General features: G+C 57.8%; 1 protein-coding gene across 1 annotated transcript in view; it reads right to left on the bottom strand.

Moving 5' to 3' along the window:
• Positions 1 to 11,609, bottom strand: part of CROCC (ciliary rootlet coiled-coil, rootletin) — a 47,831-nt gene extending 36,222 nt beyond the window's left edge. Inside the window, 8 exon segments of the mRNA XM_018054612.1 lie at positions 4,018 to 4,124; positions 4,679 to 4,844; positions 4,921 to 4,982; positions 5,063 to 5,146; positions 5,231 to 5,416; positions 10,105 to 10,253; positions 10,844 to 10,958; positions 11,506 to 11,609. Of these exon segments, the coding sequence (XP_017910101.1) occupies positions 4,018 to 4,124; positions 4,679 to 4,844; positions 4,921 to 4,982; positions 5,063 to 5,146; positions 5,231 to 5,416; positions 10,105 to 10,253; positions 10,844 to 10,958; positions 11,506 to 11,547 (911 nt within the window). The 5' untranslated portion in view covers positions 11,548 to 11,609.

Here is a 23,628-nt window from a genome sequence, read left to right as displayed (position 1 = left end):
GATCAATGCAAAGAAATAGAGGAAAAGAACAGAATGGGAAAGACTAGAGATCTCTTCAAGAAAATTAGAGATATCAAGGGAACATTTCATGCAAAGATGGGCTCGATAAAGGACAGAAATGGTATGGACCTAACAGAAGCAGAAGATATTAAGAAGAGGTGGCAAGAATACACGGAAGAACTGTACAAAAAAGATCTTCACGACCCAGATAATCATGATGGTGTGATCACTCATCTAGAGCCAGACATCCTGGAATGTGAAGTCAAGTGGGCCTTAGGAAGCATCACTATGAACAAAGCTAGTGGAGGTGATGGAATTCCAGTGGAGCTGTTTCAAATCCTGAAAGATGATGCTGTGAAAGTGCTGCACTCAATATGCCAGCAAATTTGGAAAACTCAGCAGTGGCCACAGGACTGGAAAAGGTCAGTTTTCATTCCAATCCCAAAGAAAGGCAATGCCAAAGAATGCTCAAACTACCGCACAATTGCACTCATCTCACATGCTAGTAAAGTAATGCTCAAAATTCTCCAAGCCAGCCTTCAGCAATACGCGAACCATGAACTTCCTGATGTTCAAGCTGGTTTTAGAAAAGGCAGAGGAACCAGAGATCAAGTTGCCAATATCTGCTGGATCATCGAAAAAGCAAGAGAGTTCCAGAAAAACATCTATTTCTGCTTTATTGACTATGCCAAAGCCTTTGACTGTGTGGAACACAGTAAACTGTGGAAAATTCTGAAAGAGATAGGAATACCAGACCACCTGACCTGCCTCTCGAGAAATCTGTATGCAGGTCAGGCAGCAACAGTTAGAACTGGACATGGAACAACAGACTGGTTCCAAATAGGAAAAGGAGTACATCAAGGCTGTATATTGTCACCCTGCTTATTTAACTTCTATGCAGAGTACATCATGAGAAACGCTGGACTGGAAGAAACACAAGCTGGAATCAAGATTGCCAGGAGAAATACCAATAACCTCAGATATGCAGATGACACCACCCTTATGGCAGAAAGTGAAGAGGAACTAAAAAGCCTCTTGATGAAAGTGAAAGAGGAGAGTGAAAAAGTTGGCCTAAAGCCCAACATTCAGAAAACTAAGATCATGGCATCCGGTCCCATCACTTCATGGGAAATAGATGGGGAAACAGTGGAAACAGTGTCAGACTTTTTTGGGGGGGGCTCCAAAATCACTGCAGATGGTGACTGCAGCCATGAAATTAAAAGACGCTTACTCCTTGGAAGGAAAGTTATGACCAACCTAGATGGTATATTCAAAAGCAGAGACATTACTTTGCCTACTAAGGTCCATCTAGTCAAGGCTATGGCTTTTCCTGTGGTCGTGTATGGATGTGAGAGTTGGACTGTGAAGAAGGCTGAGCACTGAAGGATTGATGCTTTTGAACTGTGGTGTTGGAGAAGACTCTTGAGAGTCCCTTGGACTGCAAGGAGATCCAACCAGTCCATTCTGAAGGAGATCAGCCCTCGGATTTCTTTGGAAGAAATGATGCGAAAGCTGAAACTCCAGTACTTTGGCCACCTCATGCGAAGAGTTGACTCACTGGAAAAAACTCTGATGCTGGGAGGGATTGGGGGCAGGAGGAGAAGGGGACGACCGAGGATGAGATGGCTGGATGGCATCACTGACTCGATGGACGTGAGTCTGAGTGAACTCGGGAGTTGGTGATGGACAGGGGGGCCTGGCGTGCTGTGATTCATGGGGTCGCAAAGAGTCGGACACGACTGAGCGACTGAACTGAACTGAACTGAACGGAACTGAGGAGTGTCTGGGCCTTGGCGTGGAGCATCAAGGGCTGCCGACACACAGAAAGAGAGGCTCCTGATGGCAGGGCACACAGCATTATGAAGAGGTTGTGTCAAAACACAACAACCCGAACCCGAGTCTGATGAAGCCTTACAGCCAATGTCCAATTTACAAGAAATACAGGAGACAAGGGTGTTAAATGCCACCACAGAATCCAGAGTGTGGGAATCTCTGAGGGCAACTGTCCCAGTTTCTGGAACAAATAAAATATTCGACTTATAAGACCAATCAATGAATCACACCTGTGAACATATGTGGATCCTGATTCAAACAATTTTAAATGCAAAAACCAAAGCAAAATCATCTGTGATACTGATGAATCAATTGATACTGTGGATACTGAGCGAGTATGAGATATCTCACCAAAAGGTCATTACTTAATGCTTAAAGCACAAAAGGAGACAGACTGGTCTGCCTGCCTCTGGGCTCTCCCCACAGCCCCACGTGCTCGAAGAGCAAGTAGGAAGGGACTTCCCCAGCAGTCCAGCTCTTAGGGCTCCATGCTTCCAGTGCAGGGGCATAGGTTTGATCCCTGGTCGGGGAACTAAGATCCCACAAGCTGTGCGTGGCGGAGGTGGGCGGGGGCAGACACCAAGTCCCCTGCGGCAAGGGACCTGTGAGGCTCTTTTCCAACCTGACCTCCCGCTCACTTGCCTTTTGCTTCAGCCCCACTGGCTGCCACTTTCTCCCACCCCCAAGCCTTTGCTCCTGCTGTTCCCTCTCCCTGGATGGCCCTCAGCTCTGCCAGTTAAAACCCTACCTATCCTTTGGGGTCAGTGCAAATTCTGTCTTCCCTATGAAGCATTTTTCCGGCCTCCCAACCCCTTCCCTTGGGGGCTTCCCTCCTAGCTCAGTTGGTAAAGAATCCACCTGCAATGGAGGAGACCCCAGTTCAATTCCTGGGGTCGGGAAGATCCCCTGGAGAAGGGATAGGCTACACACTCCAGTATTCTTGGGCTTCCCTGGTGGCTCAGCTGGTAAAGAATCCACCTGCAATGCGGGAGAGCTGGGTTCAAGCCCTGGGTTGGGAAGACCTCTGGAGAAGGGAAAGGCTCCCCACTCCAGTATTCTGGCCTGGAGAATCCCATGGACTGTACAGTGCACGGGGTGGCAAAGAGTCGGACACGACGGAGCGACTGTTCCTTTCACAGCCCCTTGCGTCCTCTGAGCATCTGGGACGTCCTTTCTGTTCCACTTCCATGTCACTGACCTCTCGCTTCCTCAGTCCAGAGACTGCAAGGTCCTTTGTTCTTATTCTAAACCTTTTTGGCTGCACACAGCTTGCGGGATCTTGGTTCCCTGACCAGGGACTGAACCTGGACCCTCAGCAGTGAAAACAGAGAGTCCTAGCCAGGGAATCCCCTGCAGGTCGCCAGGCCCTTGGCAGGAGACAGCGAACGGTCTAGGTTAAGCTGAGTCACTTCAGTCGTGTCCGACTCTGTGTCACCCCATAGATGGCAGCCCACCAGGCTCACCGAACAGTCCAATGGGTTAAAAACAGGGGCGATAAATCCTGACTCAGCCTCCTTCCTACCGCTCTGTGATCTAACTCTCTGAGCCTCAATGTCCTCCCCTGAAAAGTGAGGACTATTACAGTTCCTACCTCACAGGAACACTGGGGATATGAAATGAAATAAAAGGTTCAAGGAGCCTAACTAGTAGCAAATACCTAGCAAATGTTTACTAGTTACTAGTAATGACTGCGCTATGCTTAGTCGCTCAGCCGTGTCTGACTCTTGCGACCCCACGGACTGCAGCCCGCCAGGCTCCTCTGTCCTTGGGGATTCTCCAGGCAAGAATACTGGAGTGGGTTGCCATGGCCGCCTCCAGGGTACTAGTAGTAACTAGGAAACAGTAAATTTAGAAAACAATAAAAAAGTTTTTAGTTTAGTAGAATATGCTTACTAAACTTGAAAAAAAAAATGTTTTACTAAAAATTATTAAAACTACAAAAAAAGTTTTTTTACTAAAAAAATGTTTTTAGTTTAGTAAAATATGACTATTTAGTCACAGACAGTTTAGTAAATACATTAAGCAAATACGACATGACTGCCCTGATCTGGTAAGAGTTAATTATCACTAGGTGCCTCTGTGTCTCCCAAGGCCGGCATACAGCAGGCGGGTCGGTTTGGACTGAAGCCCAGCTGGGCGGAGCTGAACTCGTGAAGAGCAGGGCCGCGCCTCCGCCAGCCTCACCTCTCAGTGGCCGTCTTCACCTCGCTGATCAGCCGTCGGGCCCCCACGACCTGCCTCCAGACGAGGAGCAGGCGACTGTGCTCGTGGCTGAAGTAGGCGTTGAAAGACTGGGGGACGGAGGGACGGAGTGAGGTCCCAAGGGCCGCCCCGGGGGCCGTGCGCCGTCCCCACCGCCGGCTTGCAAGGCTGGGTCCGAGCTGCCTCACTCACCAGCCCCCGCCTCCCCCTGGCCCAGGGAGCTGGGTGTCAAAGCCTACACGGGGAAGGACAGAAGATGCCGGAGACCTTGGTCTGCATCCCAGCGGCCTGCAGCACGACTGGGCGGCAGCTCAACCTCTCTTCAGGAGGACTAGAGCACCATCCATGTGCGTTAAGAGGATCAGAGGAGAAAGTGCCCACCTCTCACACAACAGGCACTAGCAAGGCTATTGTTGTGACAACTGTTTTCCTCCCTAACGGGGCTTCCCTGGCGGCTCAGATCATAAAGAATCTGCCTGCAGTGCAGGAGACCCGGGTTCCATCCTAGGGTTGGGAAGATGCCCTGGAGAAGGGCATGATGCCCCACGCCGGTGTTCTTGCTGCAGAATCAAAGGACTCAGCTGGCGCGGGGCCCCTCCCCCGCCAGCCCAGCGGGGCCCCGCGACCCCGGCCCCTCGCCCACCTCGCCCTCGCGCCTCCAGGCAGCCTCCCGCTGCTCCAGCTCCTGCCGGCTGCGCGCCCAGTCGCTGGTCACCTTGCGGATATCGTCTCGCAGGGCCTGGTTAGCCGAGCTCGCCTGGTCCAGCTGTTCCCGGAGCAGCGCGTTCACCTGGGCCAGGCTTGCGCTCCTGGGCGAGGCAGAGGAGAGCAGGTGGGTGCCTGGGCGAAGGGCGGCCGGCCCCCGCGCGCCCCCCGCGGGCCCACCTCTGCTGCTCCTCCTCCAGGCGGACGAGGGCGCTCTCCAGGTCCTGGCTGTGCCCTGCGTCCTGAGGGGTCGGGAAGCGAGGGCGTCAGAATGGGCAGGGCAGGAAGGGTCAGCCCTGCCCCCCAGCCCCCCGGCGCCCACCCGCAGCCGCAGCTGCTCCAGCTCTGTGCATCTCTCCAGCAGCTGCTGCTCCGTCTCCGAGCTCTTCTTCTTGCACTGGAGAATCTGGGGGTGGGCAGAGAGCGGGTCAGCCTCGGGGGTTGGAGTTGGGGGAGGAAAGGTGCGCGGAGGGCGGGGCGCCAGCCCGACCTTGGCCTGCAGCCGCTGCACCAGCTGCGCCTGCCGCTGCTGGCCCTCCTGGTAGGCCTGCAGCTTGCGCCGGTAGGAGGCCTGCTCCTCCTGCAGCTGCCGCCGAAGCTCCACGCTCTGCAGGGCCAGCCCCCTGGACTCCTGGGCTTCCGGCTCCCCAGACTCCCGACGCACAGCCTGCTGCAGCTGCGGGGAAGGGCCCCGGGTGAGAGTCCTGTGCCTCCCCAGAAAGCAGGCTCAGGCCTCTGTAGGGGGCGCCAGGCTGGACCCCAACCCACGATGCCTTGCAGGCAAGCCCAGGACGGAGAGCACGTGTGCACAGCCAAGCATAAACACATACGAGGCAAGCAGGGACACACAGACAGGGTGTGCAGGGACACACAGACAGGGTGTGCAGGGACACACAGGGTGTGCAGGGACACACAGGGTGTGCAGGGACGCGTGCAGGTGGGCCCACACACGTGTGCACACAAAACACAAAGATGCCCCTGGGGCAAACCTTGAGGCCCGGGCATGCTCCAAAGCACCCAGTGCCCTGTGTGGCCAACTATGAGATCCGTGCCATGCCACCCGAACCCAGGAAACCTGGAGTTCGCTCCCCACTGTACCTTAGGACCGTGAGCATGCTGTCTTAGAAGAGCGTGCTCGTGGATTAACAGCACGAGCACATGTAAAACGCTCAGAGGCGTCAACACGCGTGCACAGGTGTGAGCTCAGGGACGCCACACGCACAGCGCACAGGTCGTCTCAGACACCCCAGACGGGCACCGGCGGACTCACCTGGCTCCCACTCCCCACACACAGCGCTCAGGCTTCTGAGAGGCGAGCACAAGCGTTCTGGCACGTGGTGGGGCTATTCACAAGCCCAGCCCAGCCTGGCCCCCAGCTCTGCGCTCCCCCGCACTGGGGGGACCTCCACCCCACCCTGGCCCCCATGCCCAGGCAGCCTGTAGCCCCTTCATCACCCTACCACAGCCTGCTGCAGCTGCGGGGAAGGGCCCCGGGTGAGAGTCCTGCGCCTCCCCAGAAGGCAGGCTCAGGCCTCTGTAGGGGGTGCCAGGCTGGACCCCGACCCACGATGCCTTGCAGGCCCAGGTGGTCCCAGGCTCTGATGGCCTCCACTAGCCCAAACCCCCTCACTCCTCCAGGTACCTGCTGGTCCCAGGGGGCCCCTAGCCTCCCCCAGAAGTGTAGAAGGGAGGGAGGAGGCAGCCGAAGATGTCAGGGCTCAGAGGAGGATGGTGCCCAGAGTGGACCGACAGCAGGGCTGAGCCCAGAGCCTGGCCTGTGAGAGGTGGGGCAGGGCATCTGTTCACACACACGCCCACGTCCGGTCCCGGGGAGGCCAACGGCAAGGACGACAACCGTCACCCACGCGGACCAGGGGCCCAGGCCAGGCTGGCCCTCCAGGCCGGGGTTAAGCAGTGCGCCAGGAGAGGCTCAGGGAGCCACCAAGCTGAGAACCACCTCACCTCCATCCCCACCCCGGGGACAGCACTGGGACAGGGTGACTGTGCCCATGGAGGCTGTGTGGCAGCTGCAGCTCATGTTGGGGGAACCTGGTCTGAGGGTGCGGGAGCAGGCGATACGCAGGGGGTCCCTCTCCCTGGAGGGCAGGCAGCAAGCCTGAGGCCAGTATCTGCGTGGAGTCCACCCAAGTTAGGTGAAGGGCAGAGTCTGTGCTGGCCGCGGCACTGGGATGCTGCGTGTGTCAACCATCGCAGGTGCTTCCTGGATGTCGGGGGGGGTGTGTTTTGTCGTTTGTCTCCATGTGTGACCCTGTGTGTCTGTGTCTGGGCCTTCATGGGGACCTGGGTGAGCTGGCATCTGTGGTCTAAGGCATACGCTGTGGTGAAGCAGATGGGTACGTCTGCGTGTGTGCCTACGTGTCCATGCATTTGTACGCCTATGTGCACAGCTGTACGAGGGGGGGTCTGCGTGCATCTGTGCACACCTGTGTCTGGCAATAGGTATCCAGCCAGCATTGGGCTGTCTGCAATGTGGGCACACACGCCATGGTGTGTGGCTATGCGTGCGGGTGGGACGGTGTGGTGTCTGGTGCAGCTTCTGTGGATCTGAGTGCATCCTCTTGGTGGGTCGTTGGTGTGTGTATATAGAAGGGCACCCACCTATCAATGCAGGAGACATAAGAGACCTGGGTTCGATCCCTGGGTTGGAAAGATCCCCTGGAGGAGGGCATGGTAACCCCCTCCAGTATTCTTGCCTGGAGAATCCATGGACAGAGGAGCCTGGTGGCCTAGGGTCCACAGGGTCACCAAGTGTCAGACACGACTGAAGGGACTTGCACACATGCACTCGTGCACATACAAAGGGTCTGGCGGTGGCCGTGGTGTGTCTCACACAGCTGCGTGAACCAGGCGCTGTCCGTCTCTCGGGTTTAGAGAGGTCCCTGCCGCTGTGGGAACCAGGCGCTGTCCATTTTTTGGGCTTAGAGGGGTCCCTGCCGCTGTGGGAACCAGCCGCTGTCCGTGTCTCGGGTTTAGAGGGGTCCCTGCCACTGTGGGAACCAGGCGCTGTCCGTCTCTCGGGTTTACAGGGGTCCCTGAAGTTGCCAGTGCTCCGCTGCTTCCCAGGGCTCACAGCCAGACCCCTGCCCCTCTGGCCACACCCCACCCCTTTCCACAAACACTTTCAAATTCACTCATAAGTCAAAAAGGAAGCAGGCTGCTCCCAAGCCAAGGATGAAAGAAGTTTACTGTCTCCCCTAGCAACCCCCACTCCACTGCACGCCGCTCACCCGGTCCAGGTTACCATGGACACTGCGGGAGCGGGGCTGGCCCAACAACTGCTCCTCAGGGATGGGAGAGCGGGGGCCTCACAGGGACCCGAGGTCCCCTCTCTGACCCAGGGGGGTCACCGCCTCAGCCTCCCCACACGCAGCCTCTGGACACAGATCATGACCTCAGCTCCACCCCGCTCCTTGAGGTGCTAGGAGTTTAAGGGTCCGAACAACCTCAAGCCAGGCCACATGCACCACTGTGGCTACAGGCCCCACTGCCCGAGGCCCAGGGCCACACGCGCAGCCGAGAGGGACGATGCCCCAGGGCTGCGGTGCCCAGGCTAGGGGCTCGGCCCAGCTCTACCAGTGGCCTTGGCCCCGCGATGCCCTCCCTGGGCCTGTCTCCCCACCTCTCATGAGGCGATCTCCAGGCTCTGATGTTACCTGGGGACCCACCCCCAGGACAGGCCTCAAGGTCACCCTCATCTAACCAGGGGGCCCCACGCACACCATCACACACAGGGGACAGTCTCACGCCAGGCTCCCTCTGCACGCCGTCCCAGCCTCACGCCAGGCTCCCTCTGCACGCTATCCCAGCCTCATGCCAGGCTCCCTCTGCACGCTATCCCAGCCTCCCCAGCCACAGGAGGGAACTTCCTAGACTAACACAGCCCCCCAGCAGCGTCCTCGCAGGAAAGGGAGCGGCCCCCTCCACCTCTTCTTCCCTTCCCTTCCCAGCCGGGGGGGGCTATGCTGGCCCCACTGTTGGTTAGAAGCTGGCATTTAAGAGGCAGCCCCCCCCCCCGGGCCTGACACTGTGCCAGGGGCCCCAAGATGACTGGCCTCAGTGGGAGGGGCTGGCTCAGGCACCACAAACAATGCGCATTAGCCCAGCCTGCCCCCCATACTCCCTGCAAACCCTGGGAAAACGAGCCCTGCGCTGTGCCCAGTGCTGGGGTCCGCTTTAGACCCCCCGCCCTGCTTCTCTGCAAGTCCCAACAAGGTGAGGGCTTATCCCAGCGGGCGGATGCCAGGACACAGGCACAGCCCACACCAACAGGGAGACACAGATCGCTCCTCCCACCGCCGGGTAACAAGGCCTCGTGTAGACGGGCCCAGCTCAGTGAGTCCTGGGCAACCCTGGCTCTGCCAGTCCTGCTCAGGGGACCCTGGGCCAGCGTCAACCTGCAGGCTTCAGCTTGTCGCTTGCAGTATTAGGGGGTCGTATCTGAGGTCCTTCCAATTTTCCCAGGACCAGCTGCCCCCTGGGACTCCCAGCCCAGTGGCCTCTTCCCATCCCCAGGAAACAAAGCCACAACGCAGAGCCCTGGGCTGCGTGACTCCGAGCACAGCGCTTTCCCGCTCTGAGCCTCAGTGAGCTCCTCCATTACACGAGCGTCGCAACGGTCCCAACCTCTGCATTTCAAACGTCAAGCTCCCAGCACACATGTGGCACACAGCAGGGGCTCAAGAGCCCACAGACACTATTGCGTGCTACTCCATTACCCGCCCCCACAGGCACACACACTTCCTCCCGCATGCAGCGCTCTCACCAGCTTGCAGCCACCACCACCTCCCCAGGGCCGCCTGCCTGGAGCCTGGCGACCTGAAGGAGACGCCGCACTGAGAACGACCAGCGCCCAGCACACAGACCTCCTGCCCCGCCCCGCGGCACAGGCCCCCGACACAAACCCTGTCTGGACTTGGGTGCAGGCCCGGCTACCCTGTCCTTCCTTGGCGGGGCCTCATCTGGGAGAGCGGGCCAGGTCTGTGCACACCCCGGCCCAGGTACACAGGGGTACAAGAGATGCCCAGAGACTGCGGCGGGGGACTCTCGGGGGTCTTGTTCTCCATGCCCCACCCCCAGGACAGCCGGGGATGAAACACCCAGGCTCCCGGCACTTCATCCCCTCGTCCCATCGGTTCCGCAGCTCCGTGTCGTCACTGTCCCCACTGTAGACAGCAGGCGTGTCGAGCGGAGAGACGTGTTCCAGGCCACTCGAGTGGGCAGAGTCGCAACCTGAACACAGGCCGCCTGGCTCTGGGGCCCACCTCTCCTCCCAGGCACGCTGCCCAGGGTGCCTCCCACCCCCAAGGCTGGGGAGCCCTGTGCCCTGCGCCCCGCAGCACCCACCCTCTCACTGGCCGCGCTGTACTTGATGGCTAGCTCGTCGCGCTCCGCCCGGCTCTGGGCCAGCAGGTCCTCCACGCGGGACAGCTCCTGCTGCAGCAGCTGGTTCTCCTCCTGCAGCGACAGCATGGAAGCCATCTCGGGGGCCGGGCCTGCAGGACAGTGGGCACATGACTGGCCTCCACCTGTGTCCAGAGGGACCGCCTCCCCAAATGGGTGCCCCACCCATCCCTGGAGACAGGAAGACGGACCTCGTCCCTGAAGGGAGCTGCAGCTGAGGGGCCCTTTCCCAGACTGTCAAAGCACATAGGAAGTTGTGGCGGCCGCCCTCCAGGGGCCTGGGGGCCCATGAGCCTTCCTGCCCAGGTGGAGAACGGGCACTGCCAACCCCAGGCTGTCTACAGAGCCCTGAGCTAAGCTGAGTTGCCTTCTCCCTGTTGTCTTGGATTCACCCAGGCCACCCCTTCCCTGGGAGAGAACGCAGTGTTTGGGGTTTAGTCTTCGAAGCAGGCTTCCTGCAAGCAAGGAGGTGATGACCCGCCTTCACACAGCAGCACGTGGAACCAAGTCTAGGCAAATGACACCTCCAAGCCTCCATGTTCTCATCTGTAAAATGGGACCCTCCATCATGGGTCTGTGCCTGCCTCACAGTGAGAATTCAAGAAATGGAAGTTGCCATCGTTACCGAAGTCACGACTGTGGAGAAGAGTGTCTGGGGCGGGGTGGGGGCAGGGAGCGGTACCTGCGCTCTCAGGCTGGGAGAGGCTGCGGGTGACGATCTCCCTGATGCGAGCAGACAGGCGGGCGGGCCTCGAGTCCTGGGCCAGGCCCGACCCCAGGAGGCTCCTCTCCAGAGTCTGCGGGGAAAGTGGGAGGGTCTGCGGGGGGCCTGAGACCCAGGGCTCCCTGGCGCGGGTGGCAAAGAAACAGGGCTGCCACCCGAGACGTGGGTGCCCAGGAGGCGCTCAGGAAACCCCACGTGGAAGGACGCTTGGGAGTCAGACTCGCACGAAGCCCAACAGGACGCTACGCTCCGTGGGCCCCTGCCCTGGGAAGGAGGCCCGCGGGGGCCCGAGAAGCGAGCCAAAGGCACGGCCCACTCACAGACCCCACCCCGGGCAGGCGGGGTGCCGGGGGCTCCCGCCCAGGACGGGTGAGGACCTCAAAGTGCTAGCAGGGGTCACCCCAACCCTAAAGCCTGGAGGTGGGGACTCCCCTTCACTCGAGGGGCAGTGGACAGAGCCCCGGAACTGAGGCCCAGACCCCTCCGCCCCCACCCTGGCCGAGAGCTGCAAGCCGGGGTCCCCGGCTCACCCACGCCTGCACCCTGAGACGCGCCGCCCCTCACCCTCTCCTGCGAGGCTCCGCGCCCCTGCCCTGCACGGGGCACAGACCCGGGCCCACCTGGATAACCACCTCCAACGACTGCTCCAGCCCCAAGCTCATGGGGGGCGGCCGTGGGCACCCTCTGCAGGCCTCTGCCAGGGCCCGGGAGACCCACCCAGACTCCCCAACAGCCAGACCGCCGGCTGAGCGCCGGGCAGATTAGGCTTAAATCCGGCGGGCCCCACGTGATCACGGGGTGGGCGGGGCCGGGGAGGGGAAAGGAGGGTGGGGGAGGGGAGCCTGGTGGAGGAGGACAGAGGAGGAGGAGGACAGAGGAGGAGGAGGAGGCGGCGTGAAGGGGCGCGAGGAGGAGGGAGGGCAAGGGGAGGAGCGGGAAACGGAGGGAAGGGTGGGGAGGGGGAGGACGTGGAGGTGAAGACCCTCCCCAACACACACACACACACACACACACACACACACACACCCCCACACCCAGGCTGCGGGAAAGGCCAGTCTTCAGGATCATCTTTGCTGACCCAGAAAAGGGGTCACACGCTTCGCTGAAGATGTGTTTACAAGGCGCTCGGACGACTTCACACATCTGGAGCGGGCTGCGGAACTGCCCGGAGCAGGCACGGAACCGAATCCCCCTTCCCCAACTCCCGCCGCGCCTCCCTCCCAGGCCGCGTCCCAGGGGAAGCAGTTCTGCCTCTCTGAGACCGTGTCCCTGCACAAGGTGCGAACATTGACACCCGGCTCAGGGCGTCATCTGGGGGCAAAGGGCGTGTGACTGAGCGCCGGGCTTGGAGGGAACGTGTGAGCCATACTGGTTTCGTTCCTCTGAATATCCAGCCCGCCCGGTCGCTGTACCCGGACCCTGGGGCTCCGAGCTCCACCCCCAGCCTCCACTGCTCCCGCCCTGGGGCAGGGAGGCTGTGCGGCGCAGGGGGCAGGCCGTCAGCTCCGGAGTCGGGGCCACAGCGGAGTCCCGCTCTGCCACCTGTCGGCAGTGTGACCCACGAGTTACCGCGGCTCAGTATTCCCGTGAAACGGACAGAGTCACCGTGAGGATTAAAGGGGTTGAACCGAGTCGCGAGCAGTCAGAGCAAGGCGGCTGCTGTTCCCACGGTCCCTGGCAACTCCCATCTGGGCTCCTGCTACCTCTTGACCCCCGGCCTCCGGGTGCTCTCTGCTCTAACACTGTCACATTCTTGCGACCACTTTGAATCCTCACCTCAGGCACAGAGAGCTGGGGGCTCTCACCTATTCCAAACTGCAGCTGCTGCAGGGAAGGGGAAGCAGCCCTAAACTCTTTCCACTTAAGCTAGGCAGCCTCCCAGAGGGCCTGAGGGCAAGGCAGGGGCATTTGCACTCCAAGGCTCTACCAACCGTGTCTAGGTCAGGCCCAGGAATGCAGCAGGTGCGTATAAACGCACAGCAGTCCAAGCTGAGCCTGAAACCCTTGCCCCCAACCAGGGAATCTGCTCTGGAAATGGAAAATCAGGAATGGAAAACCAGGAGCCAGCACACAGGCCAAAAAAATAAGTGCCTCGATGTTGCCACGACAACCAAGGCCGGATTCAGGCAAAGCTAAACTCAGGCAGGGAGAAGAACCTGGGGCTCCACCCTCCTGCCTCCAGACACCGCCTCCAGGAACCACCCCCCACACACAGGCTGCACCTGGGGCTCCACCCTCCCGCCTCCAGACACCGCCTCCAGAAACCACCCCCCACACACAGGCTGCACCGGGGGCTCCACCCTCCCGCCTCCAGAAACCACCCCCCACACACAGGCTGCACCGGGGGCTCCACCCTCCCGCCTCCAGGAACCACCCCCCACACACAGGCTGCACACCCACAGCCAGAGCAGAGGGGGCCACAAACACCTCCGGCCAAGCTCTGCAGCCCTGCTTGCCCAGATGGGCAGAGAGTGGGCCCAGATGCCCTTGGCGAACTGAACTAAATTATTCCCCACCCGGGGCCTAGGGGATGGCGGAAGGGAGTCAGATGCCAGAACCCTCGGCTCTGCCCACAGGGTTCTCCCCGGCAGCCCTTCTGGCTTCTATCACAGAGCCCAAGAACCCATATCTAATTCCTGTGTGTAAGTGCACTTTCTAACGTTCATAGCTTCCATCCAGCTCTCAAAATAACAACTGAATTCCTCATGGAAAGGTCTGGATCTTATAGCTTTAGCATCTGACTGCCAGGATTTGGCTGTGCCTCCCCATAGCTGTGTGACCCCGGGCCAATGACTTTGCCTCGGTTTCTTTATCTGTAAAATGGGATAATAACAGTGCCTGCTTTTACCATGAGGTTTAAATAAGATGATCCATGCTTAGCTGTGTACTGGGATATGGTGGGACAGGAACTGCTATATGTTCACCAAAAAACATTTCCAGTTCTTCTATGGGAAATGGCTAGAAGTTATTTCCCAGACTCCTTTGCAGTCAGATATGGCCATGTGATCTAGTTCTCACTAGCAGAATTATTGATGCTTTTGAACTGTGGTGTTGGAGAAGACTGTTGAGAGTCCCTTGGACTGCAAGGAGATCCAACCAGTCCATTCTGAAGGAGATCATTCCTGGGTATTCATTGGAAAGACTGATGCTGAAGCTGAAACTCCAATCCTTTGGCCACCTGATGGGAAGAAATGACTCACTGGAAAAGACCCTGATGGTGAAAGACTGAAGGCAGGAGGAGAAGGGGACAATAGAGGATGAGATGGTTGGATGGCATCACCGACTCGGACATGAGTCTGAGCAAGCTCCGGGAGACAGTGAAGGCAGGGGAGCTTGGTGTGCTGCAGCCCCTGGGGTCGCGAAGAGTCGGACGCAACTGAGCGCCTGCACAACAGCAGAATTAAGACAGAACTAAAGCATGCCACTCAGACCTGCCCCACAGAAACCTCCCACGAGGACGTCTCGCCTTCCCTGTCCCCCAGCTGGAAGGAAATAACGCGGAGCTCCTAGAGAATGCTAGAGCCACAAGCTGGAAGGGCTCTGGGTCTGTGGGTCACCATGTAGAAAGCCACCTAACAGGACTTCTCATGAATGAGAAATGAACTTCTTTTGTGCTAAGTCACTGAGATTCCAGGATTTCACTATCACATCAGCTGTGCTGTGCTTAGTTGCTTAGTCGTGTCCGACTCTGCGAACCCATGGACTGTGGCCAGCCAGGCTCCTCTGTCCATGGGATTCTCCAGGCAAGAACACTGGAGTGGGTTGCCATGCCCTCCTCCAGGGATTCCTTCCCAGGGATCGAACCGGGGTCTCCCACGTTGCAGGTGGATTCTTTACTGTCTGATCCACCATGGAAGCCCAGGAATACTGGAGTGGGTAGCCTATTTCTTCTCCACAGGATCTTCCCGACCCAGGAATTGAACCAGGGCCTCCTGCGTTGTAGGTGGATTCTCTTACCAGCTGAGCTACCAGGGAAGCCCATCGCATCCGCCAGAATTACCTTAATGACTCCCCACTGTTACGTAGTTAATACCACTGGTCTTTGTTTTGGTTGTTTGTTCTGTGGTTGCGAGCATGACGGATCTCAGTTCACCCACCAGGGATGGAACGCCTGCCCCCTGCAGTTGAAATGCAGAGTCCCAACCACTGGACCGTCAGGGAAGTCCTTCGGGTTGGCTATTGTTAGTGCTATCATCACCAGTACAGCGCCCAGTCTAGAACCCTGCCTGGTGCACTGTAGCCCCTCAGCCACTGTTGGGTGAATAAACACAGAAAAGACACCCTTTGCACTCATTCCCTCCCCACTCTTGCTTAGCCCTCTGCCCGCCCTGCAAAGCTGCCGTTTGCCATGTCCAGCTGCAGGCACTAGCCAAAAAGTCCCCCAAAGGCTACTCATGAATCTCAAATGTACCAGCTGCTCTTACCCATTATCCTTTCTTTATTCTCCACTTGCTGACTAGAAATTATAATAAAAATACTGAAGCTACCATGAGCCACACGCTGTGCCCCAAATTCTGCACCTCTACCTTATCTGTTTAACCCTTTCTGACAGCCCCGGATGCTGCTACTGTTGTACCCATTTTACAGATGATAACAATAAGCCTGGGTGGAGTTAAATGATTTGCTCAGAAACACTACTTTAGGAACAATCCCAGGTGTTCTCCTTATTTATTGCAAGTAATAACACTTTCCTTTCCTCTCCCCCCACCCAAAAAAATTATTTGCTCAAAGTCATCCAGTCATGGATGAGTTACAAGCTGGAATCAAGATTGCTGACAGAAATATCAACAACCTCAGATATGCAGATGATACCATTCCAACGGCAGAAAGCGAAGAGGAACTAGAGCCTCTAGATGAGGGTGAAAGAGGAGAGTGAAAAAAAAAGCTTAAAACTCACTATTTAAAAAACTAAGATCATGGCATCCAGTCCTATCACTTCACGGCAAATAGATGGGGAGAAGGTGGAAGCGGTGACAGGTTTCCTCTTCTTGGCTCTAAAATCATTGCAGACGGCGACTGCGGCCGTGAAGTTAGAAGACGACTGCTTCTTGGGAGGAAAGCTATGACCAACCTCGACAGCAGATTAAGAAGCAGAGACATTACTTTGCTGACCAAGGTCCGTCTAGTCAGGTCTTTCCAGCAGTCATGCACAGATGTGAGAGCTGAACCATAAAGAAGGCTGAGCACCAAAGAACTGATGCTTCCGAACCGTGGTGCTGGAGAAGACGCCTGAGAGTCCTTTGGATGGCAAGGAGATCAAACCAGTCCATCCTAAAGAAAATCAATGCTGAATATTCACTGGAAAGACGAATGCTGAAGCTCCAATACTTTGGCCCCCTGATGAGAACAGTCAGCTCACTGGAAAAAGACCCTGATGCTGGGAAAGACTGAGGGCAGAAGGAGGTGACAGAGGATGAGACGGTTGGATGACATCACCAATTCAATGGACATGAGTTTCAGCAAACTCCAGGAGAGGGTGAGGGACAGGGAGGCCTAGCGTGCTGCGGCCCATGGGGCTGCAAAGAGCTGGACACGACTGAGCACCTGAGCAACAGCAACAAATCCAGCCATGAAAAGCTGAAGCCACGGGAGAGGCCCACGTGTGCCTGGCTCCATAGTTTGAAACCATCACGCGACGGCTACCGTCATGTAGCGCTTCCTGTATGCCAGTCAGCACGCTAGGTTTCCGATGTGTATTCAATAAGCCACTGCCACCTCTTGCCCCGCCTGCCGAGATGGCTCCTCACGGGCGTCCCTACTTCCTCTCTTGTCCCCCACCCGTTTGTTCCCACACATCCCTCTTCTGTGCAGCACCCACTCTGGTTACCATCGTGCTCAGAATAAAATTCAAAGTCCCGCCACGCCCACAAGGCCCGCCCAATGCAGCCCCGGTCCACCTCTCCACCTCGTCTCTCGTCTCCCAAAGCGCACTCCCCCCAGCATGCTGGCCTTCCTGATTCTCACACACACCAAGCGCGCTGTGCCTCAGGGCCTTTGCACCTGTCGCCCTCTCTGTCTGGGATGCTCTCCCCTTCCTTTCGCTGCTGACTCCTGCTTCTCAACCAGTCCTCGGCCAAAAATGCCGCCTTCTGAGTGTGCGAACCCTGATCTGCCAGCCAAAAACATTTTTTTCCTGCAGGTATGCTGTTGGTCTGCTCCGAGGGCAGGAACCAAGTTGGCCTTGCTTACTGGTGTCTCTGTAGAGCTTAAGGCCCCAAATACCATTAACAGTCGTCGAGTGAGTGAAGGAATACCAGGAGACAAATGTAATACAGGAAACTAAATGAAAAAGAAAAAATAGAAAGGAAAAGAAAATTTCCCTGGGTTTGTCGGGGGTCACACAGGGCAAGTCTTGGCCTGTGTATTCTCCACAGAATGGGATCCCACAAGGACCCCGGGAACACATATCCAACACCCGCCACACCTCAGGAGCCCAAGGTTAAAAACCGGGCCATGTCCCCGACAGCAGACTCTCGGGTGGGAGGGGTATCTAGTCTCCAAGGGCTGATCCAGGGCTTGAGAGGAACATGGGAGAGGAGTAACTAAGTCAAACAAATCTCCAAGACCCAAGGTTTCTGACTCCTGAGGTCTTTCCTGACTGAGGAGCCTGCCCTGCCTGGCCTTAGCCTCTGCTCTGATCAGGCCACAGGATTTGGTTGGTAAGCACCTGCTGTGAGCTTAGCTAAGGAAAACAGGGAATCTCAGATGAGAACAGATGGTACCCGAGTGTCGCTTCCCTCCAACCGTCTCCCAATCCCCAAGACAAGTGGAGGTCCCAGAGGGAGCTGGGATGACTGGTCCCCAAGGCAGGCACCGGCTCAGAGCGCTGTCCTCTTGTGTTTGCATAAAAATCACAAGGGAGCCGGCTCACAAGGGCAACCCCAGAGATGGGGGTCTCAGGCCCCACGGTGAGAGGCCCCAGGAGGGCCCAAATCCCTGCAGGGTGTGCCATCTTTGGGAATTCAGTGGACCGCGCTGGGGCTCAGTCTCCTGATGGGCAAAAGGGAGCTTCTTGCGACTTCGTAGGCTGCACTGAAACAAAATCTCAAGCTTGGGGGGCAGGGCCGGCGCCTGGCCCACAGGAAGCGCAGGAAGGGATGCCTCATGGTGGCGGAGTTGGGACAAGTCTGTCCAGCCGCGCGCGAGGCGACGCCCGGACAGAGAGGCGTCCATCTAGAAGCCCGCGCGAGCCCCCGCCTCCCGCCCACCCTAGGCCGCGGGAATCGGGCGGGATTTGGAGCCGGGCGGCGGGCACCGTCTGCAGAGGCCGCGGGCGCTCTCCGCCAGCGGCGGGCCGGCCAGCGCGAGGGGCGGCGCGCGCCCTGAGGCCCCCGGGCCCCGGGCCCGCGGCTCCGGCCCGCCTCCGCGCGCGCCCGCCGACCCGCCTCCGCGCGCGCCCGCGACCCGCCCCACCCGCGGCCGCCGCCCGCCGCGCGCGCCCGAGCCCCTGGCCCACGGCAGGGCGCGCCGCCGGCTTCCTACCTTCGCGCGCCAACGCCGCTGCCGCGCAGGCCGAGCGGGCCGGGCCGGAGGGCGGGGTCAGGGCGGGGCCAGAGGTGGGCGGGGCAAAGGCGGGGCAATGGCGGTCCGGGGCGGGGTCGAGAGGGGCTGGCGCCCGACCCGCCCGCGTCCTCGCGTCGTCCCGCGTCGGGGGCGCGCCCTGGGCCCGGGGAGGGGCTGGTCGCGGGAAGCGTGAGGCGGGCTCTGGCCCGGGAGCCACACTGGACAGAGGGCTTTTCCCACAGGATTGCATTTACTGCTCCGGACAGTAATAATCCTCAAACAGGGATTATTAGCTCCTTATGCCAAAACGGGAAATTGAAGACTAAGCCAGTTGCTCAGGGCCTGGAAGCTGCAAGATGGTACAGTCGACTTGGAACCGAGACCCAGCGGCAGTCCGGGGTTCTGTGTCCCCTGCTTTTTGGTCACTAAGCCGTGTCTGACCCTTTGTGACCCCATGACTATAGCCCACCAGGCTCCTCTGTCCTTGGGATTCTCCAGGCAAGAATACAGGAGTGAGTTGCCATACCTTCCTCCAGGGGATCTTCCCGACCCTGGGATCAAACCCTCACCTCCTGCATTGGCTGGAAGATTCTTTACCTCTGTGCCACTGGGAAGCCCTTGTGCCCCCTGACCCTGCCTGCAAGGCCTTAAACTCCTGAAGTCTGGCCTTGACCCATCGCCCAGCCAGACTGAGGAGGCATCAGTCCCTTGACCTGCGGGGAGAATGTCTTTGTCTTCCTGATTGCCCTGCAGTCTGGGATGAGGCACTCTGGCCTCAGCTTGTTCACGGGTAAAATGGCAGAAGCCCACGAACTGCCCTTCCGTCTCAGAAGCTCTGGTGCCTTCTCCACACGGAATGGGGATGAGACCACAGAGGAAAGCAGGCTTTTGAAACTAAACAGCGATGTGTCCTGTCTGTTCTAAAGTAGGTTAGATGTCCATCCTCTCAGTGGGCCTCAACTTCCCTGCATTCTTGAGGGCACTGGATCCATTTCAAAAGGGGGAGGCAGGCAGGTCTGAATCTCTAGGGTGGAGGAAGGACCGTTTTGTCTGAAAAAGCATGTTTGATTTTGTGATTTTACATTTGGAAAAAAGTAAATTCCCACAAAGAAGAGCAGCAGACCTACAGCTGGCGCTCTGTTTCTCCACCGGCAAGAGGGGCTGGATGGTGATGGTGCTCCGTCATGTGCAGCCCTCTGCGGCCCCGTGGACTGTAGCCCCAGGCTCCTCTGTCCGTGGGATTTCCCAGGCAAGAGCACTACAGTGGGTAGCCATTTCCTCCTCTAGGGGATTTTCCTGACCCAGGGATCAAACCCTCATCTCCTGCTCAGCAGGTGGATTCTTTACCACTGTGCTACCTGGGAAGCTCCCCGAACGGTAGTTTTGTCTTTGTCAGAGCCTGGGTTTTGCACCTGAGAAACTACGCTAGGGGCTGCCAATGTGTCCTTCGGGCTCTGATACCTGGGGATGATGCAGGCAAGGCTGCGACCTGGGCCAGGCCTGAGAGCTGTGGTCCAAGATTTGGGTCAATCCCTGGGGTCTGGGATGAGGAGGGCTGTGAGGTTTGCAGAAGGGCACAGATTCCCTGTGGTGTCCCTGGCCCAGCCTGAGGAGGGCTGACCGACCTCTGCCAGAAAGCAGATGGGCCCCCAGCTTCCCCAGCGTGGCTCAGGTCTGTGTCAACCTGTCCAGAATCTCCAGATTTGCTGAATCCCTACCCAGGCCTGGCTCCTTCATGGATCACAGCCTTGTCGTGACAAACCTAGACAGCATACTAAAAAGCAGAGGTACACTTTAATGACAAAGGTCCATATAGTCTATAGACTGTGGTTTTCCCAGTAGTCGTGTACAGATGTGAGAGCTGGACCATAAAGAAGGCTGGGTATTGAAGGATTGATGCTTTTGAACTGTGGTGTTGGAGAAGACTCTTGAGAGTCCTTTGGACTGCAAGGAGAACAAACCAGTCAACCCTAAAGGAAATCAACCCTGAATATTCATTGGAAGGTCTGATGCTGAAGCTGAATCTCCAATACTTTGGCTACCTGGTGTGAATAGCCGACTCACTGGAAAAGATCCTGATGATGGGAAGGATTGAAGGCAAAAGGAGAAGGGTGTAGCAGAGATTGAGATGGTTGGATGGCATCACTGACTCAATGGACAGGAATTTGAGCAAGCTCTTGGAGACAATGAAGGACAGGGGAGCCTGACGTGCTGCAGTCCATGGAGTCGCAAAGAGCCAGACATGACTGAGCAACTGAACCCAGGTGCTGACAGGCTCGTGGCCTTCCCAGCCCACTTCTGGTCCTGCCTGTCCCTACAGAGCCCTCACTTCCAGAATGTTGCTCACAGCGTTGAGGTCTGCGCTCCGAGCCTGCTCTGAGCTCCAGGGTCTGTGCCCCCCCTTCTTGCCCGTCCCCCCAGTGGACCTGTCCAGGCCCATCTGCACCAGGTCTCCCTCAGGGCTGCCAGCGCCCACACCTCGCAGGCAGCCCACACTGCCTTCCACACTGCTGGCTGTTAACCTCTCATTTTCTCGTTCCATCCTCCGTCCCCTTTGAATTCTTCTGTGAAGGGGAATTGTAGGCTACAGGTTCTAGGGTTATGTCAGCTTTACAGGTAAGGAGACCGAGACGTCGCAAAGGTGCGGTGGCTTGCCCGAGGGCACACAGCGCGAAGTCCAGTGGGTCTCACCCCATGTTCTTTCCTCTCCACCACGGCACTGCCTCCGGAGGTTTTGGGAGGGACAGCAAACACAGCTCCTCTGCTGGACCTTCTCACCCCGGGGGAGCCCACTGCAGGGAAGCACACACTGGCATCAGCCCTCCCCCGCAGGCTGCACGCCCGCTGCCGTGCTGACCCGGGGCTCTGTTCAGCTCAGCCTGACCTGTGGGCATTTGCAAGCGCAGGGCTGCGACCTGGGTCACTGCCCCATAACCAGGTGCCACCCAGCCCTGCGCCCCAGGTCTGGCCACCAGAAGGTAGTTATGCCTGCTCCACTGTGGAGGGGTCTAAGTCTGCGGCTCCAGTAATGGAAACACGTGACTGGGACTTAGTACCCACATGCTGCTAGGGCCAAGTGCTTGCCAAACCCAGGTGCTAGGCTGGGTTGGACTCTGCACCCCATCGGCAAACCACGTTAAGCAGGAGGCTTAGAGGACGTGTGTTCTGGTTAACTGGGCCTGCTGAATACCTTACGCTTAACTGACAGGGTCTTAGAATGCCTGACTTTTTAAAAGACCCTTTTTAAGCCTTCCTTATGGCTGTGCTGGCTCTGTGCTTCTGTGCCCGCTCTCTCCGGCCGCTAGGGGCGGTAGCGTCTTTGTTCTGGTGCGCAGGCCTCCCACTGCAGCGGCTTCTGCTGTGGAGCACGGGCCTTGTTGCCCCGCAGCACGTGGACTCCTCCCGGACCAGATACCCAACCCGTGCCCTGCAGTGGCAGCATGGGCCTCACCGCTGGACTGCTGGGGCAGTTCCTGAGGCACATTTTACATTAAGGGCACAGACCAGTGCCTTGCAGACGTAAGCAATAGCTGTTGTCACAGAAAGGGAAAGTGAGGCCCCAAGGAGCAGGTTAAGTGACCTACCAAGGCCATCCTGCCATCAAGTGTGTCCAGACCCTTCTTTTCCTCTGACTCCCATTCGATGCCCTTCAGTCACCTTTTGTATTAGTTATCTATTGCTGCCTAATGATACCACTGCAAACTTGGCAGCTTCAGACACATTTACTCACTCGGTTTCAGGGTTCGGGGGTCTGGGCACAGTTTGGCTGGGTCTCTGCAAGGCTGCTAAGGCTGGGGCTCATCTGAGGATCAACCGGGGAAGGGTCTGCTCCCCGGCTCAGGTGACTCTGGCAGCGTCCAGGTCCTTGTAGACCGCTGACCTGAGTGCTTCAGCTTCTTGTTGGCTGTCAGAGAGGCCGATTTTCCCACCTCGACGCTGTGGCCCTGGGACTAGGGCAAGTCACGCGACGTGGCAGTCGGCTTCTTTAAAGCCAGTGAGACAGAAGTTGCGATCTTATAGAATCATGAAGATATCTTGTAGTCTCAAAACCCTCAAACCCAATACCTACCTCCTATCCCCAACCCCAGCGTTTGGAAGCTCCAGTCAGGGATCTAAGTGAGGCAATGCATGGCTCAGCACTGAGGGCTGTCCTGGGGACCCCGGTCCCACAGCTGGGATTTGAGCTGCTGATGCACCAGACTGTCCCCTGCCCTACAGATCCCTCCAGGTGCTTTCCAGGTTGTTTTTCTGACTGCGGTTTCTTCAGCAGCACCATTGTGAGTAACAGTTCTGGATGCACTACCTGAGTCTCAGCATGGGCACCTGCTAGTGGTTTAGATGCCTCGTCCGAGTGACACCTGGCTTAAGGAGGCCGTGGCACACATTTTTACCATGAAGACAGTCTAGATCAAAGCCCAGGTCTGTCTCCAAGACCCAAGGGCTCACCTTCAACGGCACATGGCTCCTGTCAAGGGCCTCCTCTAACGCTAAGCTGCTTCTTTCCTAGCCTCGCAGCAGCAGCAGCAGCAGCAAGGCACTTAGAGAAGACAGGGAGTAACAGCAAACAGACAAAAAAGTCGACTGCTCCTGAGAATCCCTTGATGCAATTTCCTTTTCCTTACTTAAAGGGCAAGAGGATGCTCAAGTCCAGTTTTCTTTGTTCTTTGCTGTTGTCCAGTTGCTCAGTTGTGTCAGCCTCTTTGTGACCCATGGACGGCAGCACACCTGGCTTCCCTGTCCTCCACCATCTCCTGGAGTTCACTCAAACTCACGTTCACCATCCAACTAACTTCTCCTCCTCTGTCATCCCTCACGCTGCTTACCAGTCAGAGGGGCCATTTCTACAAGCAACGGTGGAAGCACATCTCTGTTACAGAGCCCACAGGCACGTAAACGCCACGGCCTTTATCTTGCTTTTAGGTCTCTGCCTGGACACCCTTACTGTTTAGGGACCTGCTTCCATGTGGAGGTCTTGGCAGGAGGCAGGGCTTGCCCCCCACATTAGAGGGCAAGAAGCCCAGAACGTCCCAGAAGGGCAGAAAGGCTGGACTCTGTAACCAGAGACATTACTGGTTGCCTTAGGGCAACAGGGCCAAATCCCCCCATTCTGGCCAACCTGTTGCTGTGGCCCCAGTCTTAAGTCTGGACGTGGGTTCAGTGGTAAAAGGCGGTGTGTGTCCTGCAGAGGCATCCTGGAGGAGTTAGCAGCCATGGTGCCAAAAACACTTCCATCTCTGACA

Source organism: Capra hircus, chromosome 2 (assembly GCF_001704415.2).
Source record: "Capra hircus breed San Clemente chromosome 2, ASM170441v1, whole genome shotgun sequence".
In the NCBI taxonomy this organism is placed as follows: Eukaryota; Metazoa; Chordata; class Mammalia; order Artiodactyla; family Bovidae; genus Capra; species Capra hircus.
The sequence above is the reverse complement of the archived record's forward strand: the minus strand, read 5'-3'. Positions and strand labels throughout refer to the sequence as shown.